Source organism: Siniperca chuatsi, linkage group LG15 (genome assembly GCF_020085105.1).
Source record: "Siniperca chuatsi isolate FFG_IHB_CAS linkage group LG15, ASM2008510v1, whole genome shotgun sequence".
NCBI lineage: Eukaryota > Metazoa > Chordata > Actinopteri > Centrarchiformes > Sinipercidae > Siniperca > Siniperca chuatsi.
In genome coordinates, this window is record NC_058056.1 from 24,359,103 (window position 1) to 24,376,625 (window position 17,523).

Here is a 17,523-nt window from a genome sequence, read left to right on the forward strand (position 1 = left end):
ACATAGTATTCTGACTAGATTAATGTTAATGATATAAATCTTTCATAAATAAGACAATGTTCCTAATTGTGATCAAATTATGTTTGTGATCTATTCAAGCAACAAAATATGCATTAACGTGTTGAAAATGTGTTTTAGTTATTTTCTTGCAAACATTTTTTAGTTGTCCCACTATCAAACAAGATTGAGAATGTTGGACAGCATGCTTTGGGTAGTCTGGAACAGTCAATTAAGTTCTTCAAATGGGGGAAATATGCATTTATATGCAAATATGCAACTTCCTGAAGTTGTATACATAGTTATTCAAGGTTTATAAGTCTAATGCCAGTAGATAAGGGCATAGATCTCAGTACAACTAAGGGGGGACCACTGATATGCTTTAACTTAACTCTAATATAACGCTAATATATGCCATAATGTGAAATGGGTGTTAATTTGAGCTACTGGAGGTTGTGACGTTAGCATAAGTTCACAGTTGCTAGCTAATGTGAGCTGGCACACATTTAAATAGTTAAGTAAACATTTATGTTAGCTAGAAGATTGTTACCATGTAAGATGTAGCTCCTCCGCATCCACTTTAAAAACTCACCATCAGAAACTGGAATGAGTCTCCGAATTTTTTAATTAATACAGAACTGCTTGTCTCAAATAATGGCCTGTCTCTAGTAAAGGCCGGGTGCACCACGTTGTTCAAACCAATACACGCCCGGGCTATAATTGGAAGTTTTACGGGTATGATCATTGTAACATAAGCTAGCAAGCTAGCTAGCAGCTAGCTAAACATTGATGCTGCCCTCTTCATGCCAAGTGAAACGACTGAGAGAGAGCATTAATTACAGCGTTAATCTAAGTGTTGCTTGCTGTTGCTTGATTTTTAGTTGATTTTTTAAAAATGTTATACAACTTTAGTGTTTTGATGAATTTAAATGAATTAACATGGTAGATCCATTAATCCTGTGTAGAGATAGAAAGTATTTTTCCTGAAATTTTCTTTATTTAGTTCTTTATGAAAGAATATGACTTTATATGTTTATATAAATTAATGAAATGTATATGAATAATATACATTTTCTTATTCAGATTTCTACCCAGAATGGCTTTATAAATAATATACCAATGACTCAGCTGATTTATGGACAGAGATGGCCAACCAACTCGGGACTACAAAGCACAATGATGAGAGAGTGGATGATGAGATAAAGAGATACAAGACCTGGAGTAATGTGATTCCTCAAAAGCATGAAAGAGAGTTAAAGTAATCAAAAAATGAGTAAACAATCTTGGATACTTGTTTTGTATTTTACCGTAGCATCATCTACAGATTGTGAATCGTGTCCCCTTGTTATTTGTGTGTTTGTGTCTGTTGATGTGAGCTGTGGTTTATCAAGTTTGGTGTGAACAGAAGGTGCAGGGAGGTTTGAGGAGGTTTTATTCGAGGTGAGTCTCTCTCTTCCCCTCTTTTGTCTCTTCTTTTGAGATGTAGGGAGGGGAGCCCAGAGTCACAGGCCTGTGCTTGTACCTCTCCAGGGAAGTTCATTAAACTTAATTTACATTGGTGATGCCAATCACACAGATACTTTAACCAAACAAAGACTGTTCTAGTGAACAGTGTTTTTTCCTCTAGCCAAAGGTCAGTACACCCCCGTGCTTACAACTTCAGATTTGCTGAAAATGATACTGAAAGACCTTCTTGTTGGAATACTAAAGCACTGTTGTTGTGCTAAAATGGGTGCTGCCTGCCTGATAAGATATCTGACTGAATTACACATAACTGCACATTCAGCATTGTAAATACAGTCAAGACTGTGCATGAGAACCCTGGGCTCCTGGTGGAAGAATTTTAAAATGAATCAAACTGAGACTTGAGGAAAAGAACCACAAACACAAACCTCACACAAACCTCAGGCAGAATACTGAGGTGTTTTCATTGGTAACATCTGTCTGGTCTTGTCGGTTGGACTGCCTCAGCAGTCTGGTTGAACTAGTTACACGCATGTGTGTGTCTGTCAAGCAAAGTTGTATTTGGCTTTACAAACATGAGTTTTGGTCCCTGTTTGCAGAGTAAGTAGTGCTTTAAACTTTCAAAATGGAGTCCTGAAAAATGAAGCCTGTAGGTGACACAGCAAGACATTAGAGCCTAATCCAGAATACATTACATGTGTGTCTGTGTTGAGATCAGCAGACACCAGAATTGTTATACACAGAAACTAAACTGTTTGAAATCCATGTAATTCATAAGATTGTTCCTTCATATAACCATATGTTCCATGCTTTAAATAAATGGATACCTGAAGAAGCAGTGTGGATGGTTTTGTGTCCTTTAAATAAAAACATATTTGTGACATTTTTTTAGCTCTATTTTAACTGGTTTCTGGGACATAAGTTGCAATTTTCCTCACACTACAGACAGGTAGTGACATTTGATGTAGGAAAATATAATTAAAACCACTTTAAAACCTGCTTACTCCCACACCAACTCACACATGCACCCACAAATGCAAATGCAAACCACACACACATATACACATTCACAAACAGCTAGCAGTATTCATTACAGTTGATTCCCAGTACAGGGAGTTGTACCATCTTCTCCCTATGTTCAACATGATTTTAGAAAGGGGAAGAATGCACTGGTGGGACAGAAACAGCAAAAGGGAAGTAAGTCACACTATTACATCAGTAAAAACTGATTTCTTTTGTCTGAGTCACTTTGTGTGGGAAGCACATGAGCTTGGCTGCTGTTACCGGTATGCATGCACACTGTCAGGTAGCAATATGCTTTACCAAAATGCAAAGATGACAGACTATGTGAGAGGACAAAGCTGTGGTTCTATCTATCTATCTATCTATCTATCTATCTATCTATCTATCTATCTATCTATCTATCTATCTATCTATCTATCTATCTATCTATCTATCTATCTATCTATCTATCTATCTATCTATCTTTCCTGGGTACCTGAATATCTAAATTGTATACCTCTAAAATTGTGGAATTATATACAGGCTTGCAAGTACATTTTGCACTATATCTATCCTGTTGTAAGAATTATGCAATAAAATGATGCATTGTGATTATGGTTTTAGCTTGCATGTGTGAATGAGTTGAACCTCAGTTTAGATGAATTACCAGTGTTTTTATATGTGAACATACAGACTTGCAAGGCAGGCATTTTGTAATTTAAGAGAGATTTTGCAAAGCTTTGTCCTGTTTTTCTCATTTTTCCAAATCTCCTATCAGCAGCCAAGTGAGTCTCCCTCCAAAAAAATTTAAATAAAAACATGTCCTAAAAGCAGGTATGTTTATCAGTAAAACAATAGACTATTTTGACGCCTTCATTGATAAAAGTTAGAGTCCACAGTCTGAGAACAAAAGATAGGCCTATCTGAGAAAAAAGATGAAAATTTTACAAGATTATGTCACATCCTTCTTCTTCTCCCACATCCGGTGAGAGGACAACAGCGAAGAGTCGTTCCGCGCTCTGATTGGTTGGAACAGGATATAACAACAGCGCTGATTGGCAGAAAGATTGCCGCTCCTGAGCTTCTATTTTGAACATAAATACGAGCAGCTTCAGTCTCTTTTTCTCAGAAACCAGGGGCTGTCAGAGAGGGAGTACGCTGTGCTGCAGCTCTCTGACAGGAACAACAATTATGCGGGTTTAATAATTTAGCAAGATAGAATCAAAGTTTCACTCCACACGGAACTGCCGAGTCATTTCCAGCCGGTGTTTCGGATCGTATGTTTGGAAATGTTTTCTTAAATTGTTGCTAGCTAACTGGTTAGCTTCCGGATTAGCTTCAAGTTTGGACCGTCTTGCTAATTCTCACTTTCTGACTCGAAATTCAAACTAAATATACCACAAAGCAATAACGTCTGTAAGATTGATACAAATTGGACAGCTAAAGATGGAGTCGGTCAATATTTTTGGCAGCACCAGTCCTGTTAACACCGTTTTGAAAAGCAGGCCCGACGGGATCCCCGGGCTTTCCTCGCTCTCTCTGCCCGAGCTGAGCACAAAGACCACGCACTGCAGGAACCTATTCTCCCCTGGACCCGCGACTGTGTTGTCTCCTGTCACCAATTTGGCCCTGGACATGAACAATTTAATTGGGCTCGGAAGGTATTGTTATTAAAGTTTTTGTTGTTTGTGTTATTTTTTTATACTGCAGCTGTGGGATTTTTTTTTATTTAACAAGGCATGGACAAAACCTTCATTTATTCCAACCCTTTCCTAGCATACAAAGTCTGTTTAACTGGCCACAATACTGACTTCCCTGTAAATCTTTCTCCCACACAGCCAATGTGATACCCCGAAAAGGAGAAAGCATGCAGTTCTTGAGAAGATTCCCTCCTTTGCTTCTGACGTCTCATCTGATGCTGGTGAGCCCCCATAAAAAGCTATTGTCTGTGCTAATTGATGCTATTACAATTGATGCCCGAGGGCCTAATGTTCACCTATTTATGCATTTTATTTCATAGTCATTCCCTTTACCTTTTTTTTTTTTTTTAGATGTGGTCATGTGATTAATAGTCAGTGGTTATTTTTTTTAGCACTGCAACAATTAATTGATTAATTGATCACCAGAAAACTTATTTGCAACTATTCTGTTAGTTTTTCAAGCAAAAATGCCAAACATGTCCTTGTTCCCAACTTCTCAATTATGAGGTTTTGCTACTTTTCTTTGTTTTTATGTGATAGTTAACATTAGGAAATTGTGATGTGTTAACCTTTTTTTTTCTAGCTCAAGAAAAAGGATTAGGCTAGTCAATAATGAAAATAATCATTACTTGCAGGCCTATTTATTTTTATGCACAGTTGCACTCACACATCACTCCTTTTTTTGCAAATAGAACTGGTCTATAGTATACAATTAAATCCATATTTTCTGTTAAGTTCCTATTAAACTGGTTTAATATGCAAAGTTCACCAGCGACAGTTCTCATCCACTGGTATTTAGCTGGTTCTTGGTGGCAGTTTCCCATCCTGTGCTGCACCAGCTGATGCTTATATCGATCTGTGACACAAATCTCTTCCTTCAGGCCTAGGCATGGATTCCCCGAGCCCCATGGATTCTGTTGAAATGGAGGACACGTAAGTTGAACTGTCCTCATCATGTCTGTTCTAATCAATCAGCCTGTGAGTTGTCTCTCTGCTTACCCCACCGCCACCCCCACCCCTCAAATCCACCCTGTGCTTGGGCTGAGCCAAGCAGTATTTCTCATCTGTAGGATTATTGTTTCTACCGTTGCCCTTAAGATGACGGCTTCACTTTTTTTTTCTTCTTTTTTTTAAACTAAGAAGATTAGGTGGTATGGTCATGTGAGCTTAACTTTCTTTTTGAGTTTAGTATTAAGACTTGTTTGTATCAAATCCTATCAGCACAAAGACAAGTTTGTCATTTGCTGGAAACCTGACTGCTGGTCCTCTTTGTTATCTTTACCAGTTTGTCAGCATATCCTCGGCTTGCTAAACTTGGGTGGCCCTTTTCTTAATTCTCAGTTGGGCGAGTCTCTGCAGACATCTGTCGCCATCAAATGTGAGAGTTCCTTTACAGCAGCATTTTGTCCTCAAGACCTCATTCACCTCCTTTTTACAGCTGCTCAGTTGCTAGGAGTTTTCCAGGTTGGGGGAGGACGTGCCCCGCGCTTGGGTTTAATGATAGCCCACCCCCTCTGGGTTTTGGCACACTCTTCCTATACACTGTAATTTCAATAGGAAAAGGGGGCTGGAGTTTGTTTCTGTGTCAGGGCTATTGAAATGAGGGCACCCCAGAAAACCACTGCCCTCCCGTCTTCTGGTCCGTATTGAATGGGACACGCTCTCTCCTCGACAAACAAAGGGCTCTTGCAGAAAAGGGGTTGGTAGCATTGGCTCCAGCAGGCATATGGTAGATTAGCTGATCTCTGCACCCCACCCACCACCCCCCACCCCCCTCTCCACTCATTTAGCATACAGGTGGGCATTACTTTAATGCAAAGACCACCTACTTGCCTTTTATGCATTTACCCAATTTCCTCTAGTCCAACCGTTCCTCTTGCTCTCTCAATAGAACTCCAGATTTTTTTTTCTTTTTGTAGTTTATGAGCACAAGGTGTTTTTCTGACTGGCAATGAAGGCCTTCCAGCCACTTTCCTTAGCAGGCTTAAATATAAAGATTGTTACTTTTAGTTAGGGCTGAAATAATTAGTCTAATCGATTTGTTGTTCAACTGAGAAGCAACCATTTTGACTTTTAAAAAATGTAAGGATTGCAAAACAAGCGATTTGAAGAAATTAAATTGGGCTCTGAGAAATTGTAGGCATTTTTCACTATTTTCTGTCATTTGTTTTAGACAAAATGATTAATCATAGAAATAATCAGTGAAATTAATTGTTAATTGCAGCCCTTCTCTTCTTTCTTGTACTTGGTTTGAATCTGGAAATTTCAAACATTTTCAACAAATTCTGAATGATTTGTGTTATGTTGCAGATTTGAAAAGGCCATTCAGCAGTCAAGAAGAATTGTCAACGAGTAAGTTGCTTTTCAATAACCTACAATCATTAACTAGTGTTTGGTTTTTATTGCCTCTCATTATTTGAACAATATTGCTCTCCAAGGAGTATTTTACCCCTCAAACAGCCTGTCTGCCTGTTCATTTGATTTGTATTTACTTCAATTGTTTCCTCTCCCTTCTATCAATTATAGAAAGATGCCAATTCGAAGAATCAACTCATTGCCAGTAAGCAGATTTGTCATGTTTTTTGTTTACAGCCCTGCATGTCTTATTTTAATCAGTCAGAATTTCTTGGCTTATGTTCAGGGCTCACAGATGCTGTGAGAATTTGCCCCATTGTAGTATTAATTTGGCTGCCAAGCACCCATAAAGCAATAATAATCCCATCTCAAAATATTCCTCCAGAAGAGTTTAAAGTAAAAAGATCATAAAACACAAGGGACAGGAGAATGGAGAAGCTGGCTTTTAAGCCTCACAATAAGAAACGTCAGACTCGCAGCTGGGTTAGGGTAACAAGATTTCTGTCTTGAGGGGAGGTTTTTCATTTTTAATGAGTTCATGACACCACAGTGTAAAGACTGCTTGTTTACAGTTGCAAAGCTACTGCTGACAGTATCCCTCTTCTCCCCCCTCAGCTCCAGCTCCAGAGTTTCAGTCCATCTCTGAAGGGACAGGAAAAAGATTCTCACCGTTATGGAATATTCGGCCAACCACCCTGCCAAATGACCGCCTCCTCCACCTCTCAACGTGACAAGGAGAACATGCCTGAGGTCAGGATTGCAGTTTGTGTCATTTTTTCCAGAACACACAACTGCAAGAGAACCTACATACATTGTACAGTAGCTACCATAGAACTTAATGCTCAGAAAGCTGACTTGTTGCCATGGTGAAGGCATTGCATTATTTGGCTTAAATGTTTGGCCAATCTTTGGATTTAATGTCACTCAAAGTTGTTATTACAATAATATTGGTTTCAATGTCATGTGTTTAAAAGGAGATTAACCCCAACACACATATTAGTTGTTTGTTTTTGTTTTTTTCCTTCTCAAAGTTTATGGTTGGTATAGATAACGAATGCCTGCAGAATTATAGTGTGTAGCTCAGGAACAGATTAGAGTTTGTATAGTTGGGAAAAGTTAGGAAAGGGTATGATTTTTTTTTTCTTGAGCGTTATCTGTAAATTTGAAACAAATAGGTGCTTTGAAATGCTTCTTAAAGTAGTGAGCATTGATTCACTCTTTATAAAAATCCTCTTATTTATTTTTTCAGGAGGGCTTTGAATTCAAGAAACCAACCAAGCCGGCGTCACGGTGTCGTGTGCGCTCCTTCACCAGCGGTCAGTCAAAGGACTCGTTCGCCTGCCGTCCCAGCTCAGCACCAGCCCTCATGGTATGCGAAGAATCAGTATTCATCTTTGTGCACAGTGTGTTGACCTGGTTTGAGGAAGATGCTAACTCTCCTCATCTTTTCTCCCCCCATCCAGTTTTCTTCACCTCCTCAAATCCAGCAGCTTGACTTTTATGACTCCAGCCCCATGTTCCTGAGACGTTCCTCCCTCACTTCCCCTCTAAACGACGACGAAGATGACGGCTTTCTGGACGTACTGGATGACAACATGGAGGTGAGGGCCTTTCACTTTACACTGACATCCATGGGAATTATGCATTATTTGAATGGAGTCCATTACAGATTGTCTGCGAGTAAAAAATAAAAATTCCAAAACCCTTTTTGAGAATATTTAAAATCAGTCCTTTCCTTGGGAGAATTCAGAAGATCACACTTTTAATCAAAGATCCACATGATTTCACTGTTGGTATCTGTATATTTTGTATTTGTCTGACAACACCTCCGTTGTCACCTACAGAACGACTCTGGGATGCCGATGGGAATGGCCAGCTTGCTCACTGCGCCACTGGTGGCCGACAGCACAGGAGAAGACTCTGTAAGTTTGTCTATTAGGGAACAAAAGCTCTGTCGTAAATTTATCTAAATGTGAATAATTACAGGAGCAAAGCAGTGAGACTTCATCAGCCGTAAGAAAAGTTTGCTTTATTGTATAATTTGCAAGATCACTGAAAATCTAGGAAGATGGAACAGTTCATGTTGGAATTTCTTCCAACGGTTCAATGTGGAAAAATAAATGTTATTCGTGTCACATTTCATATCACATGAATCTAGAAGCTGAAATGTTTACTTTTGCCCTCAAAGTTGTGCCATTCAAAAAAGAAAGCAAAAGTCTTTCATGTTATCCCAAGTCTCTACTCAAACAAATCATTTCTGCTTGGCTGATAGAAGTATTAATCATACTGTATTTATTCGACATGTCATCTTAAGATCACAAAATGTAAATGGAGCATGGAGTTTGATCATTTGTCTCCTTCAGCCTTTGATTCGCTGCCGGCCGCGGAGCCTGTTTCGCTCCCCTTCAATGCCCAGTCCGGTGTCACGTCCCTCTGCGAAGCGTCCCGACTGCCCCGGAGACGAAAACACACCTGTCAGAGTGAAGAGGCGACGCAGCCTGGCAGGAACACAGGTCACCAACCTGGAACAAAACCCTGAATCCCCAAGAATGGTGAGTCCTCGCTGTCTGATACACCATCAGTATTTGTCAAAGTCATTGTGATACCTAATATAATTAGTGTAATGAATGAGACCAGTGTTGACATGATGGCAACAGGACTGGGAAATCAGGCCATAATTTAAACAAAAAACTATAAACTAGTATAGAGGAAGTATCACCATCCTCTGTTCAAGAAAGACTGATTTAAGCTTGTACATGCTTCTCACTGTATTCAGGGATTAGTCAATTATCTGTATCTATCTGGAGGCCAGTAACCAGTATTGATAAGGTCCAAGTCACTAACTACTGGCTGAAAACAGTCTTGTGTAAGGTCAAGCTTAAATGTTTAAGTCAGATAAAAGTTGGAAAAGATCTTTGAGTCACATCTTGGGGCTGCTGGACAGTTGATTGTCAGTGTGATGCTCTATCATTTTGAATCCAGAAAGTGATCAGTTTAGACAAAAGCACAAACATGTTGGTAGGATTAATCTGCAGGGTAAAAACCAGTCTCCACTGACCATCTGTTACCTCCTTAGTGAAGGTGGAGAAATGGTTTCTGAATCATCCGCTGAGGCTGACTGGCTATTGTCACAGGCTTTACAGACTATCTCAAATTACCTAATTTTCTCCTTGACTGCCTCCTTAAGTCTTTCCCTCCTCTCCTTCCAGGGCTGTTCACTGCTCCAGAGGTCCAAGTCCTTCTGCCAGACAGAGATTGAGAAGCTGCTGGACGGTGAGGATGGCTCTAATGAGCTAATAGGAGATTTCACCAAGGTAAGGAAGACTCCTGTGTTTCTTACACTAATAACTTAATTGTGTTAAATTACTCTTCTAATCCAATATCTTGGTTATTTGTTCTTTATTGAGTTTTTCTTTGTTTTCTTTTAGCCTTTTATACTGCCCACAGTAAATGGCAAACATCAAGACCTCAAGTACATTACCTCAGAGACGGTGAGTAGAGGCACTTTGCTCAATTTTGACACGCCCAAAGAGAAACCCACAAACACAACGTTGAGTGTTTTTGCTAGTATAAGTTATCAGCATATTTTCAATATTTAATTGTGCTCTATGTGGTCCTCAGATGGTGGCAGCTGTGTCCGGCCAGTTTAATCAGCTAGTCGAGCAAGTCATTGTCCTCGACTGCCGCTACCCCTACGAGTTTGAGGGAGGACACATCAAGGTGAGCCAGAATCTCCAAGCATGTTTGCATTTTTAAACCATAAAAAACTTTTTTGAGAGTCATATATTGCTAATTTCTCTTGAAACTGCAAGTTACTGAAAGCAATAGATAGCTAAAGTTTGATTAGTATTTCTCCTAGGTAATTGTGTTCTACTTGTTTCTCTTATTTTTAAATAATGGAGGATTTACTGGTGTGCTTTTGAACCAGTTTATACTGTATGTCTGGTGTCATTTCTGAGTTTAGTTAAAAGCATTTCTGCATGAATGTCTCTGGGTCAGTTCCTGCACTTTTTATGAATTAAGTGGTTTGGGTTCGTCTTTGTCGTATCAGGGAGCTCTGAACCTGCACCAGGAGGACCAGGTAGAGGATTTCCTCCTCAAAATGCCCATCATCCCGTCCTGCCCGGACAAACGCATCGTCATCATCTTCCACTGCGAGTTCTCGTCGGAGCGCGGCCCTCGAATGTGCCGCTTCGTCAGGGAGCGAGACCGTGCCATGAACGAGTATCCCAAACTCCACTACCCTGAGCTCTACATCCTCAAGGGCGGATACAAAGACTTCTTCCCCCATTACCAGGTTAGTTTCTGATCCTGCCAAAGTGCCTTTTACACACCAACACATAATGTGCAGGCATGTGACTGTGGCGAAGGACAAAAAAAGCAGGAAAAGTATACAGAGCAGGTTAAGTTCAAGCTGAACGCAAACAAACATCCTCGTGGATTTTGGAAAGTGGAAAAAATCCCCCGTTGGGAATTTCGGATTAATCCAGAAAAATCGCATCCCTAAATGTGAAACAGCTGGTTTTAAGGGCTGCTACTGGAAACCAGCCAATACTGTAACAAAATAAAGTACAATGTCTACAATTACACATTTTGTGATTGACAGATGAGGCTTTGTGCATTTAGGTTTTAATGTTTTGGAGAAAACAAAAGTAGGCGTTCATGTCAGGGATTCCCTTAAAGCCACACATATATTATTAAAAAAAATAATTGCACGGCTTTTTGTTCCACTCTTGCAGTTATTATACAAACAATCACATGTTTTTTTTACAACATTTAGTGAGCAATTCTGTAATGGTTGAATGAAACCCTTGATGGCTCTTCAGTACTCTGAACTTGTCTCGTTCTCTTCCTGCGCAGTCACAATGTGAACCTCAGTCCTACCGGCCCATGCACCACGAGGACTTTAAGGAGGACCTGAGGAAGTTTCGCCTAAAGAGTCGCACCTGGGCCGGGGAGCGCAGCAAGAGAGACATGTACAGCCGACTGAAGAAGCTGTGAGCGCCTCCTCATCCTCTTAAACTGCCTCTAAAACACACTGCCTCCCCCTGAACAGACAGAGTACAAACTCCCCTCAATGCCTGAGGCCTCGCCCCACCAATGAGGAAATGCCTTTTGGGATTGTGCCAACAGAAGGGGGATTTTATAAAGTCTCTAAAAGTTTCATTAATAGCAAAGTTAGTTATTTATGCAAATTCAAAGAGGGAAAGACGTACAATAATGAACGCTTGACCTAAAGAAGTCGCAGAGGTGCAGTGACGAGATTTCATTAAGGTGATGTTAAGCAATGTGATCGTTTTTAAAAACCACTTGGACCTACTGCCTGTTTTACCTTTTTTATTATGCTGGCATTTGCAGCACAAATCACTGCCGGATTGCAATAGTACAAACAAACCAAACCACACTGCCAAGTCTGAAGTTTGTCTTTCATTCTCCTTGCTGGATATTTTTGTTTTGCATTTGTCATGTCCCACTTTATTTAAGCACTTAATTTAAATACCTTGAAATGGTGAGGTGCTTTTTTTGATACTGCCTTTTTGTATGCTTTTTTTTTTTTTAAAAATGAATTGTTTACCCCATTTACATTTTTATTTTGATTTGAAAGTATGCCTTTCTCTAGGCATCGCAAATTGGATATTTTAATGACAACTTGTAAAGTATAAGATTTGTTTTTTTTCCCCCCTTTCCTGATCAGCTGCAATACTTGGTAACTTTTTTTCTTGGTCAGAAGATACCAAAGCAAACCAACTACTACCTGTTAACTTTGCAGTGAGATTAGATTCTAATGCTGCAGGTCAGCAAGTGTGAGGATTTTTGATCTAAGAAAAACATTTTCTTTGTTTTGCTTTGATTCCTTAATTTTGAGAGAGAAAATGTTTCACTCTGCAGAGTGAAATGTCAGTTTATAATGAATGGGGTGGTTTGAATATTTTGGTACAGGCTTGTGGGGGAGCTGCTGAAATAAAGAGCCAGTGTGTGTTCAAATGTGATGTACAGTATCCTTTATTTTATAGTTGTCAAAATTTTGTTTTTGTGCTGTGACTATATTCTTGACCAGAGCCAAGAAATAGGTTTATTCAGTTAATTGGATAACTTTGCAGAGTAAAACTTGGGCTGTGCTGTGAAACTCCCATTTACTACATAGTGCACTACAGTTACTTTCTGTCATAAGTGTCTGTATTTGCAGTACAAAACTTTATCACTATATAGTGCCCTCAAATACCCACAATGAAATGTGTCCATAGCGTACAGGCATTTTTACTAAAATGCTATAATGCAGTTCTCAACCTGTATGTGTAAATTAAGATTATACAACACTACACCTGTCAGTGATGGCAAAATTAAAGTGCTGGCTAATTTATAAATGACTATAATCTCAATGTACTTGAATTAACTATTGAGTGTTTAATGTAGAGAATAGTGATCATGGACACAGCCCTGAAGCATGCCTTGATTGGCAGAAAGTTAAAAATTGGCAATTTTGCTTAATAAATCCAAACATTCTTTAGTCACAGCTTCTCCAATGTGAGTATTTTCTGCTTTTCTGTTTTATATCATTGTAAATGCAGTATCTTTGCGTTTTGGTCTGTTATAAAACAAACAGTACGAATCTTTGAACAAGCGATTTTTAATTTTTTGCTTTGGGAACTTGTGATGAGCATTTTCACTATTTTCAGACATTTTATAGACGAACAATTAATTTGAAAATATAACTGATCTCATTAAAGTGATAGTTAGTTGCTGCCCAATTTTACACATCAGTCCACGTTTTTGATTTAAGGCCTCTCTAGGTTTGATTCAAAGTTGTAACCCAGGTGCTAACAGGGGCCTTTGTGTGCAGAATTTAGTCAAAGCAAACTAGACTTTCCACATTTGAACTCTTAAGAAAAGCGCATCTGCTGTTTTGTTTGGTCTTCTCTTCTGACTGTGGCAGGGATACAGGTTTCCCTGCACATAAACCAGTTCCTGTTTTTTCAAATTCTCCCTCTCTAGCCGACCTTGGGAGTGGCCTCTCTGCTGCAGCACGTGCCCAGGCATACATACACACATTCCTGTATGCAGAAGAGCGTGGCTTTGAGTAGGCAGTGCCTGGCAGCCAGCCGGTTCCCTGACGGGTCCTGACAGGAGTTTAACAGTTCTGTTGCAGGAGGGAAATCAGCCACCACGTGCTGTAAACACGTGACGATCTGATGGAGAGGTTATAAAAGCACAACTCCCTCCCTTCTGGCACGTTACCAAAGTTTGAAATCAGGCAGTTTCCCAGCGGCCATGTGGATGTGGGAAAGGGAGGGCAAGCCTTTGTTTGCATTCCACCGATTGAAGTCTAAAGAGTAATTTACAGCCAACAGTTTCTAGCTGAAACATGTGTCTGTTGGTTGTATTGTGCAACTCCAACTCAACTGAAGATGCTTTAATTCTTTCCTAAACCCTGGAAATGTGTCGGCGGGATAGTAAAGATTAAATGTAGATGGGGAAAAAAGGAAGGGGAAGCAAATCTGAAAAAACACATTTTTGTTCAGTGATCTTTACATGTATTTGTCAATGGGTCCATTCTATTCATATCAAGCTGCCACCTTTGTCTGAGCGAGGCGATTAATTGGCCAGTTGCTGAGGTTTAAGGAGCCTCGCACCTTTACATGAGGGATATATAATGTAACACTTGCAAAAGCCTTTCAAGACAAGCTTCATTTTCCACTTCAACTGATGGTTTTAAAATGTAGAGTCCCCCCCCTAAAGAAACCCAAGCCAGATTTTACAACTGGACCCATCCAATTAGGAGCTGGAGGTTCCACAAAGAAAAGGGGAACTTGAAATTTTGCAAAACCTGGAAAAAAAAAGCTTTTCCAGAAGATTAACAATGTGTTTTGTTATGTATGCTTTTTCCGTTAGGTATGTACTTTTTCCGTTAAGCTTTCAAAAGACTTCAATCTCAAATCATTACATAAAAGCTAAAGATGGTTTGGGATGCTAAGTTCTAAAGATGGTTGTCTGAAAAAGTGTTGCAGTATTGTGACGTGCTGTAACGAGAAGCCAGACTAGTCAGGCAGACTGTCTGAGAGTCTTTGTTTATTCTTGTTCCACTCATAATGGTGAATGGTCTTTTCATTCTCTTAAAATCTCCTAAATTTGACTTAATTAAATCCATAGGCAGTCTTATAATTGTGACTCAAGTTAAATGAACAGTTTGACATTTTGTGAAATACACTCATTTGTTTTCTTGCTGAGAGTTAGAAGAGAAGATTGATGCCATTCAGGTTTATACGCTAAATATAAAGCTGCAGCCAGTTAGCTTAGCTTAGCTTAGCTTAAAGACTGGAAACAGGGGGACACTTATGTTTTTGGACTGATTAAACAAACATTATATAATGTGTTAATTAGAGGTGCTGGTAGGCAGAGTTTGTTACCTTTGGAGCCAGGCTAGCTGTTTTCCCCGTTTCGAGTGTGTATGCTAAGCTAAGATAAGCTAACCGGCTGCTGGCTTTACAGCTTCATATTTACCGTACACATATGAGAATGGTATCTATCTTTTCATCTAACTCTCAGCAAGAAAGCGAAAAAGGGCACTTCCACAAATGTTGAGTAATTCATTTATTGTCCTTTTCTTTTACACAGAAAATGGGGGTCACAATATCATTACTGTTGGAAACATGAAAAAACTAAATTCTGTTTATTTTTTTACTTTTCTCTATCAACAGTGGATCAAATGACTACTTGTAATGTGAAATATGTCACCTCTAGTTCCCCCCAGCTCTATGGAGCGTTTGAGCATCTTGCAGCTCAGTGCTTTTGTTTTCTGGTTGAGTCTTACTGCTCTCATCTACCTCATTTTTAGCCACAACAGGCAGCTGGTTTCAGCAATAAAGCTCTGACAAACCCACTGGACACCTGCCCAGCATCAAACAACAAACAGACAAAGTTAGCGACTAGCTGGTGAGCACAATGGTGCATTTAGCAGCTATAGAACCAGACATTTCTAGAGTTTACTGAGTGAATATTGGATTTACATTCATTAGTTGGCCAGAAACAAGACTCCAATTGAATGCTAATGTTGCTCCATATCTGCTGAATGTATTTGCTAATACATTAGCCATAGCAACTTTGTAAGGTGATAATCAGTGTTGCACTTGTTGCCCACAGGTGGCCAGAAAAATTATTAGAGCTTTAATACTGTATAAATTGAACTCCTTGGTTCTATAAATGTTCAAATAAACCAGTTTAAAAAGGAAAAATCACATCTCTGCTCACAACTCCTAGACATACAACCTGTGATGAGGGGTCACAAGCAAAAAAGTTTGGTATCATTGGTGTGGATGATGGTTAGCAGTGGGGACCTGTTCTCCCTCTAAGCTTAGAAATACAAGATGAAAAACAAATCCATCTGTCTTCCTGTCTGTCAGAGTCATTACAGTGACAACACAGAGCTGATTTCTCTGACTTCTCAGGCACCTCACCAGCACCCTGTAGAGCTGCCCTAAAAACTACCCCACCCTTCCTATCACCATCTCTTGTTTGTGAATCCACCTCTTTACCCCAGCCTGTCCTGTTTTCGGCCCTGCCTGCAGGGTGCCCTGACACAAAGCTCCAGCCTGGGTGTCACCTTTAAAGCTCTGTTTGCTCTGACCCGTTGACACTGACAGTAAAATGACAAACCAGCCTCTAAAACAAAGTACTAACAACCTGGCAAAGGGCGGTGAAACAGAGCATAACACTGTGGTTTCAAAGGAAGGGAGGGGAGGTTGTGGTTTTGTGAGGGGCACTTCCTTTTCAAATGTTATTGAGGATTAGAAACTAATGCCAAGTTTTCAGTAGAGATTTTTTCTGCTTTCTGCACATCCTCTGCAGGCTGAGATGATTTCTCATGTCCCCCTGCTGAGAATGCAGAATAGACAAAAAGATATTTTAGTCGCCTATTGTATGTTGTCTGTAGTTTCCTTTATTTCAAACATGCAGGCCTCGCTGTCATTGGTCCATATGACTGGCTGACACATCCTGTTGTTCTTATTCTGGTTAGCTGGTTTGTTTCATCAGAGGGGAACTGTGACTCATAGATGAAAAAACCTGAAACTTGCTCAGACTTTTCTTGTGGTATTCATGACACGAGTGGGTGAACATCCTTCATGCTTGCTGCTTTTTCTTTGGAAATGTAAGCTCGATATTGAAAATCTGATCCTCTACATGCAGTTGCTACAGTGAACCTCCATATGAAAAATCTAAAACAGTACTTTTACTTCTGATACTTGAATATTGCTGATAATACTTCCATACTTTTACTTAAGTAAGGTTTTGCAGGACTTTTACTTGTCGTGGAGTATTTTCAGTGTGGTACTAGTGCTTTTACTTAAGTAAAGGATCTGAATACTTCTTCCACGTGAAATCTGGCTTCACTTTCACATTGAATTTTCACACTGATTTTGATTAATTATTACCTGCAGTGATCCCTCTCATTCATTCCTTTATTATTAAAGTGTAATGCATGTAAACTGCTGTGGGCTAATAATTACACACAGTGTGGGTGTTGCAGAAATACTTCCCTCCACACCTTTTGAAATGAAAAGCTTCATATACTGTAACTAGGCTGAGCATGAAGTGTTGGTGTCCTGGTCAGAGTATAAACCAAACCAGGACTTGAATATGCTTATTCCCTTTCTTGCAGAGAGTTAGATTGATACCAGACTCATGCTTGTACGGTAAATATGAAGCTACAGTCTGCAGCTGGTTAGCTTAGCTTAACAAAAAGACTGAAAACAGGGGGGAAACAGCTAGCCTGGCTTTGTCTGAAGGTAACAAAATATGCCTACAAACCACACTAACCACTCATTTTTACACAATGTGCACACAGCGTAATCTCATACGAGCTGGAACAGATCATAAAAAGCACATGATTTGGTGGAGTTTGAGAAGTATAAAAGGACCTCAAAGTGATTGTACCGTGGACAAAAGGGGATACTGGCTTTTCTTGTGTGACAAATTTGATATTAACACAAATCTGGGTTCCAACAGTAAA

At 39.6% G+C, this 17,523-nt stretch overlaps 1 protein-coding gene across 1 annotated transcript; it reads left to right on the plus strand.

Annotated features, from left to right (window-relative positions):
• The first annotated feature begins 3,528 nt into the window (after nucleotides 1-3,528).
• Nucleotides 3,529-12,503, plus strand: cdc25b (cell division cycle 25B). The gene is made up of 15 exons (XM_044166803.1): nucleotides 3,529-4,124; nucleotides 4,302-4,384; nucleotides 5,045-5,096; nucleotides 6,474-6,515; nucleotides 6,690-6,723; nucleotides 7,134-7,268; nucleotides 7,768-7,887; nucleotides 7,982-8,119; nucleotides 8,363-8,440; nucleotides 8,882-9,070; nucleotides 9,728-9,832; nucleotides 9,947-10,009; nucleotides 10,140-10,238; nucleotides 10,570-10,815; nucleotides 11,379-12,503. Exons 1-15 carry the CDS (start codon nucleotides 3,910-3,912, stop codon nucleotides 11,517-11,519), a joined length of 1,740 nt encoding a protein of 579 aa, XP_044022738.1. The 5' UTR covers nucleotides 3,529-3,909; the 3' UTR covers nucleotides 11,520-12,503.
• Nucleotides 12,504-17,523: the final 5,020 nt, after the last annotated feature.

Bases quoted from the DNA above. Each gene is read 5' to 3' on its own strand.
- cdc25b (XM_044166803.1), top strand. From the start codon at position 3,910: ATGGAGTCGGTCAATATTTTTGGCAGCACCAGTCCTGTTAACACCGTT. The intron at 8,441-8,881 runs GTAAGTTTGTCT...TGTCTCCTTCAG, and splicing joins ACAGCACAGGAGAAGACTCT to CCTTTGATTCGCTGCCGGCC. The intron at 9,833-9,946 runs GTAAGGAAGACT...GTTTTCTTTTAG, and splicing joins TAATAGGAGATTTCACCAAG to CCTTTTATACTGCCCACAGT.